This window comes from Parasteatoda tepidariorum, chromosome 10 (assembly GCF_043381705.1).
Source record: "Parasteatoda tepidariorum isolate YZ-2023 chromosome 10, CAS_Ptep_4.0, whole genome shotgun sequence".
Classification (NCBI taxonomy): domain Eukaryota; kingdom Metazoa; phylum Arthropoda; class Arachnida; order Araneae; family Theridiidae; genus Parasteatoda; species Parasteatoda tepidariorum.
Window position 1 is genome coordinate 68,422,755 of NC_092213.1, and position 18,784 is coordinate 68,441,538.

At 29.0% G+C, this 18,784-nt stretch overlaps 1 protein-coding gene and 1 long non-coding RNA gene across 2 annotated transcripts in view; one reads left to right on the forward strand and one right to left on the reverse strand.

Moving 5' to 3' along the window:
- Window positions 1-1,602: 1,602 nt before the first annotated feature.
- Window positions 1,603-18,784, reverse strand: part of LOC139426670 (uncharacterized) — a 57,397-nt gene continuing 40,215 nt past the window's right edge. The window contains exon 2 of the long non-coding RNA XR_011637901.1: window positions 1,603-1,871. This is a non-coding gene — a long non-coding RNA (uncharacterized lncRNA). The remainder of the gene's footprint in view (window positions 1,872-18,784) is intronic.
- Window positions 5,233-18,784, forward strand: part of LOC139426703 (uncharacterized) — a 19,843-nt gene continuing 6,291 nt past the window's right edge. Inside the window, exons 1-6 of the mRNA XM_071186459.1 lie at window positions 5,233-5,304; window positions 6,276-6,530; window positions 7,804-10,045; window positions 12,442-12,503; window positions 13,785-13,994; window positions 15,784-17,041. Coding sequence (XP_071042560.1) covers window positions 5,233-5,304; window positions 6,276-6,530; window positions 7,804-10,045; window positions 12,442-12,503; window positions 13,785-13,994; window positions 15,784-17,007 — 4,065 coding nt within the window. The 3' untranslated portion in view covers window positions 17,008-17,041. The remainder of the gene's footprint in view (window positions 5,305-6,275; window positions 6,531-7,803; window positions 10,046-12,441; window positions 12,504-13,784; window positions 13,995-15,783; window positions 17,042-18,784) is intronic.

Genomic DNA, 18,784 nt, shown 5'->3' on the forward strand with positions numbered 1-18,784 from the left:
TTTCGAAAAACAAAATCGAAATAATTTTTTGTTTGCACAATGTACACCTGTTGTAAATAAAAAATTTTTCTATAACTTTATATTCGAGAAATAATGTTTTTTTTTCTTAAAAATGAAGATCAGAATTAACTTTTCGTATGTATTTTAGCACTTTTTTAATTCGGATTTTTTCATCAGTCAAGAAAGAAGTTTAAACCCCCGAACCTAAAATATGTCAATTTTATGAATCATCATATTAAGTAAGCCGGAATGCTTTTTTTAGCATTTCATATATTTTAAAAACTTGGTAGGCTTTAGAGATTTTTCATCGCATGCAAAAATTTATTTTCTTATCAAAAATATAATTAATAAATATTTTCCAGTAAAACTTCATAAATTAATTTTTTTCGTGAATTGATGATTTTATAGATTAGCACAGAATTTATTGTTGGCAAAGTGTGATTTTGTCTTTAATGAGTTAAGCTCTTTTCAAATAGTTTCAACTACCAGTAGTTTCATGGTAATCTGCTATGAACATTAGCTATAATAAATTACATTTTACGATGATATTATTAATAAATTTTATTACGCATATATCAAAAATTAAAATATCGATTTTGATAATGAATTTTAATAAAAATCCCCTTTTTAATGCAGATTTTTCTGCCACTGTTTTTAATGGATTTAAGCAGGTTAACGATCATTTTTATGACTTGTAATTTAAACTCCACAATCCACCCACCTTATCGTAACAGTGTTTAACCCTTTGCTTACGGCTGGTACAACATGTGGACCACATGTGGTGGTACATCATGGTACACCGTAAGCAAAGGGTCGGCGGATTCAGTACAATTATGAATTAAGCAACCAAACATAATTTCAGTTATTAAATCCAATAGAATAAGATGGCTAGGTCACATCTATTAAAAGGGATGATGGTGACCCAGTCAAGAAGCTAACTTCCGGATAGTTTACGGCCAACCGAAAAAGAGCAAAGAACGGACAACAGATGGATTGATTCTGTGGAAAAAGATCTCATAACCATGGGATTCAATGTATGGAAAAAACCTAGTATCAGATCCAGCAAGATGAAGACGACTATTTGAAACGGTTCTAGTCTATATTTTTACTGACTACGGTCTACGGTACACAGTTTGCAAACCGGTACGGTACGGCTACAGACTACTACATGGACTAGTACGGCTGCGGTACGGTTTGCAGACTGGTGTCGACGGTAAAAACTCCCCCTGCCACAAAGTCCGAGGCCGTCTCCTGCTATGGAAACAAGAATAGCGCATTTCAGGGAGGGTAGCTTCTCTTCTACTCTAGAGCTAACACCGAAGAAAAAGATTCCCTTTCTCTCGCCGACGCAATCCAAAATCTGTCCTAAACAATGACCCCACACCCCTACTTGAAATAGTTATGCGTCGTTACCATAGTCACAGCCACCGGTCACGACAAATGGGTAGGGGAGTTCTTACTTTAGACAAAAGAAGAATTTAGAATGCTTTATACACATTCTAAGTTGGAATCTAGCATTCCAACTTAGAATACAAACTTATCATCTAAATAACAATTGCACGGAAACCACAGATTGTTGGCAGTGAAAAAAAAGCACTAAAGATACTTTTTTTATTTTTTTATTACAGTCAATGCTAACTAATGGATATTTATATACAATAAATCAAGTAAGCTTTTTGAACAATCTCAATCAACCATTGTGCACAATGTCTTAGTTTCTGACAGGATTGTTTATCTGTTTTCATTTGGCTGACTACTGCAATCAAAACATAAACATCCTCATTTATATTAGTGAGACTTGACGAAGATAGCAATATAAAGCAAAAGCTCGTTGTTAATCAGTCATGCATGGTTACTAAGCTTCCAGAGTCCTGAAAAGGAAATAAAAAGTAGTATTAAAGCTGAGAGAATTTGTATAACTTTAATGCTTTCAGAACATCAACAAATGTTTACAGTTGGTAGGCAATAGATTTAGGCAAACATTTAGGAGTAGCCGCAATTTGGGAAATACTGTCCCAAAAGTTTGATTAGCAGAACAGTCTAAAGTTTGAAGCCTATAATTTTACTTTTTGCGTCTTTCATCCTATCTCTAAATTTTTTAAACAAATAGAAAAATTTTTCCATACAATTATCCAAAGATTACTCCATTCAAAAAATAGTTTTAAATAATTATTTTTTACTTTTTATGATTTCATAACAGTCAAAAATATTTTAAATTGTAAAACATATGAATGTTTACATTGTCCTGTGCAAGAATGTAATTTTACGCGTCAAAACACAAAATTGGCACAATATAGCTAGTAAGAAACCGAATTTTAAATATATTACAATTTAAAATTCTAATTGTGATCCTAAAACATTTTAAAAATCTATCTTCAATCAGTTTTCTTTTTTTTTCTTTTTCATCAAACTTGGTTTATTACAGCTTCAAGAAATTTTGAAGCGAATTAAAAAACATTTTGCACACATTTATACAATTCATTGATCCAAATTACATGCAAAAATAACTACTAATAAATAATAATTATTTTATTACTTAATAATTATCAAAAAATTTGAATTGTAAGGTGTACAATATTTTATAACATTTTAAAGTATGTGATTTTACATGGCAAAATACAAACTTCAGGAAAAATCGGTCGAAAAATTCTTGAGAAATCGAATTAAAAGTACTGGACTTTTAAGAAATTCAATTTCTCAGGAACTATTCGACTGATTTCTCTAAAATTTTGTGTTTTGCCATGTAAAATTACATCCTTTAAAATGATGTAAAAAATTTTATATACCTTACAATAAATTTTTTGGGACCTTTATTAAATAAAATAATAAAGAATAATAAATATTTACTAAAATGTATTTTTCGCTTTGATTACCTTTAGATAAATGAATTTTATAATTGTGTGTAAAAATTTTTCAATTCGCTTAAAAAGTTTTCGAGATATAGCAAAATACGCAAAAAATAAAAATTAACATTAGGGGGTCCAAACTTTGCATCGCTTTCCAGACCAAACTTTTTGACCCTATTTCCCAGATTGCGGCCTATATTTTGGGAGTCAGAAATCCGAATCCGTTGAAAAAATGGTATGCTGATTCAGATAAAGTACGTTTTTGTGTTTGGTTTTGTAACTTAAACTATTATCTGCACTGATTAATTAGCACATTTAAGGTCACCCCCTCGAATCAACAACTAGAACACGAAGATCCAGTTATTAGATCAAAAGTTATTCAGAGTGGACCGTTTCTTTTGTAACTTAAACTATTATCTGTACTGATTAATTGGCATATTTAAGGTCACCCTCTCGAATTAACAACTAGAACACGAAGATCCAGTTATTAGATCAAAAGTTATTCAGAGTGGACCGTTTCTTTTTAGTACATGTCTTGCGCATATTTTAATGGTCAGCATCAAAATTGAATTAAAATTTAGAGCATTGAAGATCTTTTACAATTAAAAATAGACATTAACAGGAAACAGGGCGTACAATTTTTCGTAATTTAAATTTTTTTACAACCTCGTTTAAACTCTTTTTTAAGTGTAAGACATAAACCTTTTTTTAAGCTTAAGACATTATGGTTGAAATATGGTTCACACTCTTACTTTATATATGACAAGAAATTAACTTTAAAAACTTGGTAACAGACCGGACAACATAAGTAAATACCTTTTAAAAATCTACAAGGAGAAAAAAAATTATGGTAAAATTACCATATTAAATATCTGGTAAAAAAGAAACCATAACTCTGGTTAATGAAACCAAAATATATGGTATTTAAAACATTCATTTGGTAATTAACCCATTCATATGGTAACGGATTTCTGGAAATTTAAGTTTTCTAAATTATATTTATTATCACCACACTTTAGTAAAATATTCAAAACTGAAAAGTAAATATAACCAAATAAGTGGTTTTTATGCTCTAAGGTATCATGATAAAACCAAATTTTATAAAACTTTATTTCATTATTAATTTCACCAAAATCATTGCCGAAGCGATTTGCTAAAAATTATTATCAAGCTTTCTTGTGTTCCCATAGAGCCAGAAAAACGATTCGTTTTAACACATTCTGGTTGTTTTGACCATACAGTTTTTTTCAGAGCAAGATTCTTTAAAAATAATCTTTTATCTCAAGATTTTTAAAGAAATAATTATTTTAAATTAATCAATCATCGAAGCATTAGTAAAAAGTGGTATTACGATCTATTGAGTAATTTTAAACAGACATGACAGTAACAGGCCGATTAATATGTACCAGAAAATGTTATGAAAAATAAAAATTGTCTTTTAAATTAATTATAAAATCTTTTTTTTAATATATTACAGATTGGAAGTATAAAAATAAAATTTGACTTTGTTTTGGATAGCTTACTTTCTAGGATTGCTTTTCTTATAAAATTATATAAAGCGTTTGACAAACTCTTATGATATTATAATTAATAACTCTTAATCATGTGTAATTTTAAAAATCACCAAAAATTACCTAAAGCAACAAGCTATTTAATTTCAAAAAATATTCTTTTGTCAGACATCCAAAATGCCTCAAATTTGAAACCTTTCCAAATCAGATTTTCATAATCTTAGTGGTTATCATTCTTATATGAATAAGTAATGCTGATTAAATCAGAGACGAATTTTAAATTACGTAATCAAAGACAAAAAAAACATTCTTTATCTGATAAAAATATACATGTTTTTCTCTCTCTTCGAGTATTTTAAAAATAACCATTTCAAAAAAGTCACCAAGGTAATCAATTATACTTTGAGCCCCTTAAACTTTAGCGTAAATCAGATAAATAGAAAAAATTTAGCATAGTTTTTTAAAGATAATATTATTTGAAAAAAAAAATTTTCTGTGCTATTTATTATTATTTCATTTGATAATTATCGAAAAAAGTTTTAAATTATGATGTATACATTTTAATTTCACAAATTTAAGTTAAAAAATATTTAAAATATGCTATAGATACATTTTCACATCATTTAAATCTTGTAAAATTTATGTGAACAATACAATGAAATTTAATTGAAATCTATTGTATTTTTCAGATTACAAAGACGTAAGAGATATTCAGTTTGAAAATTATAAAACTGTTATAAACAACATATTTTAACAACTGATTTAAGAGCTGATGGTGCTGATGAATTTGCAATGATGAAATATCATCATTGCGAATTAGGTGAAAGTGACATTGAAAATTAAATATAAAACGAGTCAGCACTGCTTTCTTATAGATGCAACAATTGCTATATAAATTTCAAGAAGATATACAAGTCTGTTTGTACACCGGTAAAGATAAAAAACTGGTAAGAATAGTTCATATCTAATTAACTGAATAATACCTAGAAAATGAAATATATTACTTGATTAAAAACTTCATTTGCTTGTAAAATGTACAAATTGAATACAAAAGTCAACATATTTCAAGCGCTTAAAAACAGGCTGTCATTTTCAAGACTTGCCTTTCGTGAATAAGAAGAAACAGAAGGTATTTGAAATATGAAACATAATTTCCAGTTAAAATTTATTTATTACCAGTTTTTCCCTTTTTCTAGGATATGAATAATTCTGAATAATTAATTAACAATATGTGTTCAAAAGATGAATAATGAAATCATGATTAACTCAAAAGCTGAAAAAAATTAATTAAATGAAACCGTACAGTAAAGCAATCAACGTGGGATAATTTATTTAATTAATTAATTTTTTTATTTTTACTTTTAGATATTCTATTTTATTCTTCTTGTATTAATGTGTTGTAAAAATACATTAAAAAACACTCTTAAACGCAATAATTTATATATGAAATAAAGAGACAGTCCTAAAACTGCAAAATGGAAAAGTTCTCTACGTGTAATTTTCCCTCAAATTCTGTTAAAAGCCGAACTTTCATAGTCCCTTCAAGCCGTTAAACAGCCAACTGAAATATTTGATATAATGCATTGTATGAATAATGTTGCGTTAGAATATGAAAATAAACTTTTGTAAAGCAGCTAAGCAGCTGAGATTTGAAGCATTGTTAAAAGAATATCAGTGCTTGAAAAGAACCCAGAAGTTCATCTGACGCTGTGAAAATTAAAAAAACATGCCTACCGTTATCAGAAACGAAACCAATTCGAGTTTCTTAATAGCTAATCGGAAAGAAAAGCGTTATCGTTATTTATCAGGGTGTGCTTACGCTTTTTCAGCTGCTTGGCATTTACTTTTCGGCTTTCACCGAGTCCGGGTAACGATAATTTGTTAACCATAAACTATTTGAAATTTTTCTAATCTGCAGAAAATGGTGATTCCTCAACCTGTACCGCACACTATTTCGATACGAATGGTAGATGATGAAATTTTGAAAGATGTAAAATTGTGGGAAATACAGACACCACCGGAAAATGGCTTAATTTGGGCTATATTAATGAGTTACATTTTTTCCCTATCTTCATCAAAAATCAGACTGCAAAGATATCAACAACTATTAGTGTTGAAAAAGGATAATGAACAATACCAATACCCTGATGGACTGGAACAAAATCTTGAAAACGTAAGTAAAAAGTTTTTTAAATTTAATCCTTTCCGAAACCGTCGTTTCTCTTTTTATAAAGACAATTTAATTATGGCACTTTTCAATTACTTTAGAGAAGTATTATATAAACGTTTAAAAAATAAAGATGACAAATTTGAACTGCAAGCAGTCTCGAATACCCTGAGTTGTTGCATTCATATGTATGAAATTGAATCTGATGGAAAGACGAAGCACAGTTTTTATCACCCAGAAGATGAGTCGGTGAATAAAAGTGGTTCTTTCAGGCAATTAATTTTATTTAAAAGACATGACCCGTTAATGGTAACATACGGATATGGTTTGTCTTCACGCGATGCTTTACCATTAAGAATCTCTACCCTTAGATTCGTAGCAAAGGAAATAAAAATTTCAACTAATGTTCTTTCGCAATTAGAGAATGTCATTTCATGTGAAAAATACGATGATAACTTTTTGAGTGGTGTTCTTAAAACATGCAGCTATACGATACCTTACTTATACAAATCATTGCACGTGGCTCAAAAGCTTTCTAAATATGGTTTCAACGTTGATCCCAAAAAAACGGATAGACGAGGGTTATCCAGTTTTTATTACTGTATAAATATGCATGACATTCTTGCATTACGTCGGCTATATAATTATGCGACTAACACCATTGCTACACCTGAAAATTGTATTAGAAATCCGAACGAAAACATTTTAACGGCTGTGGAAGAGGTACGTCATATTTTGAAAAACGACTTAGTGAACTCAGAGGGATTTTTCCCGCTTGGTGATAAAAGAGACCAGGCTAGATACCTGTGTGAATCATATCTTCGTTTTAATGAGTATCAGCTTAAGATTGTTCGAAAAATCTTACACATTAGAATGGAGACGTCTGATAAAAATTTACAGAAATGTAAGATAATGTTTTCCATAATCGAAAACTACTGTGAATATTTTTATTTTGATAATGGATCAAAGGAAAATGCATTTCTGGATTACGTCAAATTTAGCGCCTACTATGATAATCTAGATTTGTCTACTTGTTTCATGTTTTTCGACAATTTAGTTTCATTGGATGAAAAAAATAAATATATATATATCAATGCTATTCAATCACTATTTCTATTCATTCTATCGAATAGGTATGGTTCAAAAGAGCAATTTGATTTTGTCCCGCGTTCTTTCAAAGAACTGTGTAAAAACCCTGAAATTATTTACCGATTCACACCTTTTACTTATCGAACTGAATTTAAAGCGAATGCAATGATTTTGTCTGCCGAACTAAAAAAAAAACTTTACAATTAATCAATTCACAAAGACATTCGTGAAAGGAGTTGACCTTTTAAGAGAAACTATCACTAATTTACCAGAAATAAAGAATGAATTTTTTGCTAGAAAATTGCGAAATTATCTCACAATCGCTACAAAGAACAACTCAGAAATCAATATTTTATGTCTTGAGAGAATTATTCAGGTGTTAGGGGAAATAATGTGCTCTTCTAACGAAAGTGGCTGCATTTTTAAACATTTTCTTCAATCTTGCTTGCCAGAAGGTTTGGAAAAATCTCTTTGTGAATTACGAAATCATTGTTTTTCGAAATATAGAGCAAATTGTGTTCAAGGTAGAATAGATTTAGAGAAACAAAGAAATAAATATTTAGGACACCTTTTCGAAGAAATAAGAGATTTGTTTTTTATATTGAAACCTACCACGGAAAATTATTTTTTAAGACTTAACGAACTTCTTATTAAAAGAGGTAAAGAAAAATCTATAGATGGGTACATTGAGATTTTTCAGCACTTTCATCGATTTCAAGAACATACATTATTGCATCGAGAAAAGTATTTTATTGGAAATAAAAAAGACTTCGCAATTATATCAAATAATCTGCTTCAGTTTATCTACGAACGTTTGTCTATAAGCGAATTGAAGAAAATGTCTGAATCTTTAGAGTTAGAGAGTGAAGATTTTCTGACATTGAATAAATTGGACACTTACTTTAGGTCATTAATATATATTACTGAGTACATTTCTGAATCTAATAGAAACAGTGATCCACATTTGATAAATTGTTGCAGAAGGATGAATACTGCTATTGATATTCTTGGAACAAAACCTATATTTGAAGTCAGAAATAAAATATTGGATATATTAAATGACTTCAAGCAAATGTATAGTAAAATATTTGATGAATTCGATAAATTAAATCGATATGAAGGACTTTCATTGCCAAAAAGAAATTATTTGAGTAATTTAAATTATTTTATCTTCAGATGTATACATTCTGAAGATAGTTTAGGTAAAGAAATAAATGAATTTATGTTAGCTTTTCATTCAAATGTTTTTAAATTTGACGAACTTGAAATTAAAAATATATTGGAACCTTTTGAAATATATGTGAATTTCTGGTATAATCTAAATCCACATAAACACGAATCTAAAGTAAATGTTCTAGAAGGTTTAAAATTAGTATTAAAAGAAAAGTTTAAAAAACAATCAAATGGAAACGGTCAAGAATTAAATTTCACTCTATTAAAGAATCTAACTAAAACATTAAAAGACTTTAATATTTTTTCTGCTAAAGAATCAATTCAGCTTAAACAAAATATTTCAGATTTGCTGTTTGAATCTAATAGAAAATTCAAAGAAGCTAGAAATATTTTTAAAGCTTTAAGCACAATTGAAGACTCGTCCATGTCAGAGGAAGAATTTGAAGATCTTTTAAAAAGTGTAATTTTGCCTCATAAAACGAGGAAAAAAGTTTTTGAACATATTTTACAATCTGGATTCAAATCAGCTTTAACATGCCTGGAATTTGAACCAGTTTTGAAAATAAAAGATATCAAAGATAATTTGGAATTGAATGTAACCAAGCAGCTAATGGAATTATTTAAAAAGGAAAAATATCGTACAATTTTTCTCAAAATGGATTTGGAACCTGAAATAAAACGCAAAGTATGCTACATCATGAATCAAAAAATTTATTTTTTAATAAATAGAATTAAAAAATTTGAAAGAATTTTAATAAACAGCCAAGAAAACGTCAGATATTTATGGCTAAAAAGGGACAATGAAGCCATAAAGCAGCATATAAAAATTTTGATGTGCGAAAGGTTTTTGAACGAAAGAGAAACCAGAGTTTCTTTAGAAATGTTATTGTTTGATTGTTTGAACATCTTGAAAGATAAGAAACTACAAGAATTGTGGGAAAAAACTATTAATATGTTCAATGGAATAAATCTGAGAGATTTCCTTTCCCATGGAAGTCCAGTTGTAGAACTCGTTGTAAATTTTTTGGAGCCCGAAGATTTGCCAATGACATTCATCCAGAAAATACTAGAACTGATCAGTGATAAAGAAGTTTTAATTTCGCTTTGTGAGTTGTGGATCTCAGTAAAGCCTTGCACTCTACAAGAACTGGAAGCGATTCTTGAATCTGATGCTGAAGATGAATATTCTAACTCCAGAAAAAGTATCAAAAGTTGTCCCAGATGGAAAAACTATTTCAAGCTATTGCCTCTGGAGATTTGATGGATTTAGATTTGGTAAGTTGATTATTAATTATTTTTTAGTATTATTTATTCATTTACTAGGGCGATAAGTCTCCTGTTTGCTGCCGCTCACCAACCTCGATGTTTGCAACGCAATAATTGTTGCTTCTTAGTCCAGAACAATTTTTTTTCTCTGAAAGTTGAAATTATTTACTTCAAATAAATAATATGCAATGAAGAATTCTTTTTCTCTTAAAGGATATTTTAATGGCTTTTGGAATTTTTAATGAATTCTTGCAACAATAATGATAACTTCACTGCATTTTTTCTTAATGTACCTATCTTAATCATGTTACAAATACAAAAATAAGCACCTGTTTAATACAATGCTTATAACTTGATTTCTAAATAATCCATAAATTGCTGTTCGCGAAAGTTGGAAAATAAATCCTCCAAATTGATTTTTTAAAACTACACGAATGAAGCTTTTGTATCGAATGGGATTTTTTTTTTTAAATTTCAGAAATTAGCAGTGTTAAAAAAAAATTTTAAATGTGAAATAAGTTGCATTTTTTCACATAAGTTTTCTTAAAAGTTTTAATAAAAAATAATCAATAGCATGACATAGTTGTAATCTATAAATCGTGGCAGATAATTTTAAATTGTTTTTTTTTAATCAAAAAAATACGAAGGCTTAATAGTAGTTAAAATGGTAGTATCAGTACAGAAGTAAATGTAAGGGAGCTTAAAAAACACAGTAACAAAAGTAGTAAAAAAAATTAAAAAATATATTTTGTATCTGTTTACACTTTAAATGGATTCACGTAAATAATTCTACAATTCGTCCACTGTGGGCTATAATGAAAACGGAAGGTAATACCTGTTTTTAACAAATTGAATTAAAACTGTTGTTATCTAAAAAGATACAAATGCTGTTAAGTTCTACAGAAATTATAGCCCATACATGTAAATAGTACAATTTTTAAACACTTAGACCACATCTTTTAAAATATCTTAATTTTAAAATACAAATTGAAATAAAATCTTCCCGAGAAAGTTAACTTTATACTCTCATAGGAATACAATTCATGAGCATATAAACTGAATTTTTGTGACCCATCCTCACTGTAAAATAGGATCAACCAAATAGTTATTTTGATAGTAAATAGTACCTTGTCGGTTCAATGGATAATATCTTACATTTCTGCTTCTCACTTGAATTTTATGAACTCGAATAAAAAATATACTTTTTATACACCATGTAGGAGAGGTTTTTTTTTGATNTCTTGAAAACTTTAAAAAGCGGTAACGAAAATAAAACAAATGTCGATGTTTTAATTTCTGTGGAACCACCACTAAAATTTTTTTTCCAAAGAAAGTGTATTTGTATGAAAATTCCAGCTTCTAAACCACTTAACGATAAAGTGGTATATTAAAATAAGAAATATCTTCTAGCAATGTCCTAAATTTACAACCACTACAAGGACCGCTAGAACTCTGTAAGACAAAATATTATATTTTTTGTGCATAAAATCATAATAACTGCGAGATCAATGTTCGTTTTGTCTCAAATTTAGTCTTATGTTATATCATACAAAGTAAAATAAAATACATAAGGAACAATATGTAATTTATTTAGACTACAAATTTAGTTGCGCTAATAAATAGATCATAGAATAGTTTTCAGCCGATTATTTCTTAATTTTTTAGTTTATATTTTTTTAACTACCACTTTAAGTATAAAATATTTTATAATATATTTTATTTAGATCTGAAATTTATAAATTTATAATATCTAAATTATATAATATTTAGATTTAAAAGAAATAGTTATTCGTCATTGAAATTTCTTTAACTTACAAAATCAATAATTGTTAAATTTTTGATTATAAATGAAAAAAAAAAAATCAAAATATCATTTTGGAGTCAAAATTATAAATCAAACTATCATTTTTAAAAGAAATATAATTTCGAGAATCTAACAAATTTTTTTAGTAACTATTATACTGTTTTTTTTTGTAATTAAAAATTACCCCCAAATTTTTTTTTTGCTCGCAATTAGGGCGTTAGAAGTAGTCTGTGCAGATTATTTAAAAAGTGAACCAGTTGTGCGCATGAACCCAATTTCATTTTAAAAGTCTGGTCTGTTTGGTCTAGCTGAGCCCCTGATGCTAATAATGGCCCCTTTCTCATTCATCCTATAATGGTATTTTAAAAGAAATTAAAATAAATTTATCATATATATCTGAGAATTGAATCTGTGGTGGTTGACAAGTAAATAAGACAAATTAAATACATTTATAGACATATATTTGCTACCACTTTCTTTATTTTTACCAGATTTTGTATAAAATAGCTCTTTTGACGAGTAGTTTAATTCTCACCCCAGAGACTCTGTTTACAAACTGTTTATATTTTTTAATTTGTCTGTAAGTTCATGATGAATGGGATATGGGTCTTCTGCGCGGCCCAGGTGCTCAACTTTTGTTAAATAAAGTGAGTAAAAAGTGGTTTACTTTCAATGTGGTCTGATCGGACTACCCATAAGAAACTGTGTGGAGGCGTTGCTAAACTTCACCTCGAGTGAGGAGACAAACTTTATGCCTCTGTAATGGCCACTACTGCAAACTATGTCTAATATTCTTTGGAACATATCCAACTTCTAAAGAATTGACTTAAATTAATATTTCAGAGTGAGTTATTTTCCAGTAGAGAACCTTGTAATGAAAAAAAAAAGTATCTTTTTCCGACAACTACATCTAAAAGTATCTTTTTCAGTAACATTCACTTTGCAAGTTGATAAATTTAGGATGTTCCTGTGTAGTAAGACTGTTATCAAGCAGCTTCCGATGTCCATCCGGTCTGATAATCCGATTTGCTGAAAAACATGTCAAATACAACGAGGTGCTTAGAAAGAAAACATGCTTACAATTACCTACAAACCAGACTACAAAACTTACAATTACCACTAACCAGAATGCAATTCTTCAGGATTCTGAACTTAGAGAGTGAGTTTTAAAGCATTAAATCTTGAATTATTCATTCATTGCTTGATATTATATATTTATAGCATGATTATTTTTATGAGTAACTATTGTTTAAAAGCGTCGTAAGAATTTTCATAAGTTATTAGCTTTTTAATATGAGAGATCTGAAATTTATTCGTTTTCGGAAGTTCGAAAACATGTCGAGTATTTCAAACCGTATATTTCCACCGAAAGTATATTTAATCTCTATCGAAAATAGTACTGAGAATAGATGGATAATAAACACACCACGCGAGAAAAGTTTGTATTGGGCGCTATTAATGTCTTACTTATTCGATTCTAGCGAAATACCAGTTGAGGCATCTTGTGAAAAACTCGAACATTTATTGTTTGATACACCCAAACGAAGAAATGGGAGTGAAGACAAAAATAGTTGTATATATTCAGACATTGATTTTAATGCGATACGAAAGAGTGTTTTGCATTTTAACCCTTTCACAAATTGTTACGAATTTTTTTATAAAGATCATATTGTCATTTTTTTAAATACTTCGAAAGAATGCTGAACAGATATTTAAGGAACGATAGCGTTGCAATTCAAGATGAGCAAATATTTGAAGCGGCATCTAATAGTCTTAAATGTCACATAGATATTTATGACACAAGCATTGAGGGAACAAGGAAATCTTCTTCGCACCACCCTGTAGTGGAATTAAACAAAAAACATACTATTTTCAAAAGTCTTGCTATACATAAATATGTAAAAATGCCAAATAATTATTTTTTGGAGATTTATGGATTCAGTATATCCTTGACTCAAGCATTCCCTCTTAGAAAGGATGCATTCGATCCCGCAACCGATGAGATGTTTATAGTTGGTGGGTGGGATGGTCATTTTAAGGAACTAATAAATGCTCTTTCAATAGAAGATACCTTTTTAATTGACGCTTTCAAAGCTTATCCTAATTTAATGCGTTATTTATCCATTTCCGAGCATGAGGTAAAAATGTTAACAGAAAGTGGAATGAACATGGATCCCAAAAAAACCGATTTTCAAGGTTTATCTGGGTTTTATTATTGTGTTAGTTTAAATAACGTTGGTTTATTCCGTGTTTTAAATCAATACAACTTTTTTGATTTTGAAATCTCTGAATCAAGTATTCGAAATCCTACGAAGTATATGTTAAATACATTGAAAAAAATCGGATGCGTTTTGAAAAATGATTGCCGTCTATCAGAAAACTTTTCTACGTTTGGTGAAAGGAAAAGTGAAATTCAAAATTTTTATCGCCAATACATACGTTTCAATGCGTGATATTTTACAAGATATTTTGGAGATTAGAAATATCAACCCACCGAACAAAAAAAATCCAAAATTAAAGCAAATCAAAACAATAATTTCTATCCTTGATAACTATAATAAATATTTCAAGTTTGATTCTGCTTCAAATGAAGACGAGTATGAAAATTATTTAACATATAGTGAGTATTACGACAACTTGTATATGTTCCACTGTTTTAAGTTTTTCGATCATCTGATTTTGATGAGTGATATTGTGAATAATGAAAATAAGGAAAATTTTTTAAAGGTCGTGAGATGTTTGCTTTTGTTTGCGCTATCTTCAAAAAAATATTACTCACTTAAACGGAATTTTGGGATGGATCATGAACAGAGAAGAAGATTTCAAATAGCTCCCTTTATTTACATGAAAGAATATATGAAGTTTGCGTTGATTCTGAGAAATGATCTGTCAAACTACAGTGATTTTGAAACCAAATCAGAATCGATTGATATCATTCAAGAGAGTATTAAGGGTTTACCAGAGGAGGTACGAAATGAGTTATTTGTAAGAAAAATAGAAACTTATATAAGTATTTTGAAAACTGACGAACAAGTAAACTATTTCTTTTTGCAGAAAATCATCATACAATTGGGTGAATTTGTCGCCAGAGATGGCATATTTAAACACTTCCTATGCTGCTGTTTACCAAAAGATGTGCAAATAACTCTTCATAAACTACGCAATTGTTTCTCACATTTTCGTGCAAGTGACATACAAGGCAAACTTAATAATGAGAAACGAATGGATAGTTCATTTCACACGTTTCTGCTTGAAATAAGAGATCTCTGTTTCATCGTGGAGCCAGTGGTTGAAAAATATTTTCAGCGAATGGGTGAATATTTTTCGAATAAAGTTAGAGAGGAAACGAAAGAAAAGCATGGCGATATTTACGAATATGTATGTCTCGACCTGGAAAGTGAATTAAGAGCCCGGGCAGATTTTCTGAAAGAGGATAAACGGAATTATTGCGTAATGTTGAAAAACCTGATTGACTATATAGCGGATCTTTTGAAAATGAACCAATCTGAGAGTTTGAATAAATTCCATTGCTATTTTAAAACATTGCTATATTTTACAGAATTTATTTCTTTGCCTCTGAAACTCGAATACCCAGGCTTGGAAGAGTTTCACAGTAAATTATGTCATATTATAGATAATAATGGTAATAAACCTGTTCATCAAATTGAAAACGATATCCTCAATGAACTTCAGAACTTCACGAATGAATATAAACGCGTTAAAGGTTATGACATATATCATGATTTTCGTGAAGCTCAGGAAAATGGCATTTCGCCTAGTATTCTATACGATTTTTTTCCAGATTTTGATGAAATAAAACGATATGAAGGACTTTCTTTTACACGAACACAATGCTTATTAAAATTTACCAAATTACTTAAGGAACTTCTAATAAAATATCATAATAAATTTTGAAACTCTCTAAAGCCCGATTCTGAAGAAATTGTAGAAAAAGACGTATCGGATATCGTTTCTTCTGTAGTAATTTCACCTGTTTTTGAAATAAATGGAAGTGCTCTAAGTCATATAAAAGAAAATTTAATGGACTATCTTGATTTCCAGGAAGGGATGCAGAGAAAGTATGCCTGGAGATGCGGAGAGAAATTTCCTGATCACTATCCTAAATTTAAGAAGGATTTTGTTAATAAAATTATCAATATTTTGGAGGATACATTTTTAAAAAAGAAAATTTTGAATGGATGCCGCTTAAAGTTTGAAAACCTTAATAATCTTTTAAAACAAATTAAAGAATATGATTTTTTTTCAAAAGAAGAGAAGTTGGAATTAAAACAAAAAGTTGAAAGCTATGTTTTCGTGAAAAGTAATGAAGTGGTGAATCGTCTTCGTTCATGTAATGGTGTTGAAGATGATCTACTTAAAGATGTGTATACGTCACAGAAAACAAAAAAGAAGGTCCTTGATTTCCTTCGTGTTCCAAAGCAAGAGAAAGCTGAAGAAATTTCGGATGGTGTTTATACAGAAATTCATAAGATTGACTTTGAAGTAAACGCTTATCAAAAATTAATATCATTGTTTCATAACAAACAGCACTACCGTGAAATGTTTCTCAAAATGGATCTGTCCCAGAAATTACGAAACAAAGTACTCATTACAATGAATCAGAAGATATACTTTCTCATAAATCGAATTGATGAGTTGGAAAAAATCATAATTGATGGCGATGAAGAAGTGAAGGCTTTATTGTTGTCATGTAAAAATGATGCAGTCAAGGATCAAGTAAAATCGTTGATGTGTGAGAGATATTTTAATGATGTAAAAACAGAAACAACTTTAGAAATATTGTTTTTTGACTGCCTGAACGTATTATACAATAGTAATGAACTAAAAAGTATTTGGGGGAAGACATCAGATCTTTTCGCTGGTTTAAACCTCAGACACTTTATGGCGCATGGAGTTGCAGAGATAGCGTTCGGTTCTTTAGATCCAGAGGATATTAAATTAGAGATCATTAGCAAGATTCTAAAGCTTATTGGAGACAAACCGGTTTTGGAATCACTTACGAAATTGTGGATCAAGACAAAATTTTGCAAATACAAAGAACTAGAGGCGCTTCTGGAAAGAAAAGAAGAAGATGAATATTCCAACTTGAGAAAGGAAATCATAAATTGTGACAGTGGAAAAATTACTTGAAACTACTCCCTATGGAATATTGATGGTAATGCAGGTAAGTTTGTAAAATTTGTTTTACTTAATATATTCAAAGTTTATATTTTTAGAACATTCCCCTTGAAGTGGAGCAGTTTATGCCACCACACCATTTATTGTCCATAATTAACACATGTATTTGGAGCACTCAAAATAAACTTCAGACTGAGAAATTTAATTGCAGACTATTATTGTGTTTGAGTTGATCTTACATTCTTTCTATTTTCTATAGTGCAACAGTTTGCAGTGGGCTTTGGTTTGCTGAACTATATTGTACTAAATTTTCGAGTTTTTAGCCTTGAAGTTTATTATTTTCCATAAGTTCAGATCTCTTGTTACGTCATCTGACCTTCTCAATTTTTGGGTCTTCCTCAGGGTTTTAGGTTAATTAGTTTCAAATTTAATATTTTTCTAAGCCTCATATATTCATTCATTCTTTTTGTATGACCTAGTCGTATAAAACATCTTGATTTTACCTTTAATGCTTTATAGCTAAATGTCCATTTTAGGACTGGTTTAAAAAAAATAAATTTTTTAAATTACAATAATAAATTTTTTAAATTACAGCACATATCGAACGTTTGATTAATAATTTTTTTAAGTGTCGTGACTCTCGAATAGGTTTGCATTATACAAAAAAAGAGTTTAGTTAATTAAAATTACTTTTTTTAATTACTTAATTTGTAATCAGATAATATTTTAGTACATGGAATTGTATTAATATTCTTTTTACTTTTAATCTTACATTCTTTTCGATTTGTATTGTTTTTTTGGAGAGTTTGCATATTTTTTACACTTACAATATTTTTTTTAAAAATAAAACAAACAATTTTCGGGCTATTAAGCAATGATATTCCAGTTTATTTTGCAACTTCATTACTAACAGAAAAAAATACCATTGAAAAATTGGGCACAAATGACTTTATGCAGAAATTTTTAAGCTTCTGAGTGTCAGACCCTGCATACTAAGTTTGAAAATTCTAATAATTCTCATTTACAGATTTTCTGACTACTATGAATAAGAAAATTAGAATGGAATTGTAAACAAATCCATCTAATGAGGAATGAAATGAATTTAAAATGAACATTTAAAATGAATGGTCATTATCAAACTTTAGGTTACATACATTTTGATGGAATTTTTTCTGTTCGTTTTAAAATGTATAAAATGTAATCTACATGTTATAAAAAATATTCTATTTATGGAAGTTAGCGGATACTGTTAGCGGAACAGTAAAAAAGAAGAAAAATTTAAACTATTCCAGTTTTTCATTCATCTAATAAAATATTGAATTGACTCTATTTTATTTCGCAAAAAATTAGTAAATTGAATAAGAGTAATTTGAACATACAATACACTAGCATCTTGCGGTATCAGCCAATTTTTTTCTAGTTAGAATTCCTATTAGTTTGGTTGGTTTCGTATATTATCTTTCTTACTATTTCTGTCATAGAGCTAAAGCAAAATTTCCACTTTCTTAACAAAATATTCATTTGCTTTGAAATTATTCATTCAAAAAATGTTTAATTTGGACATCTAAAAAGACAGATTTATTTTCTAGTGTAAAGTATTAAATACCATCTTTTTGATAATTTGTGTAAAATTGTTCTATTTCGCGTGTCGAGAGAGCGAAAGACTAAGGAAATTATAACTTAAATGCTGTCCTAGACAAATGAGGCACTCTTTCCAATGATTTTTTCTAACACTGAATCCAAAACCTAGTACAAGTTATACATATATATACAAGTTTTATATATACTA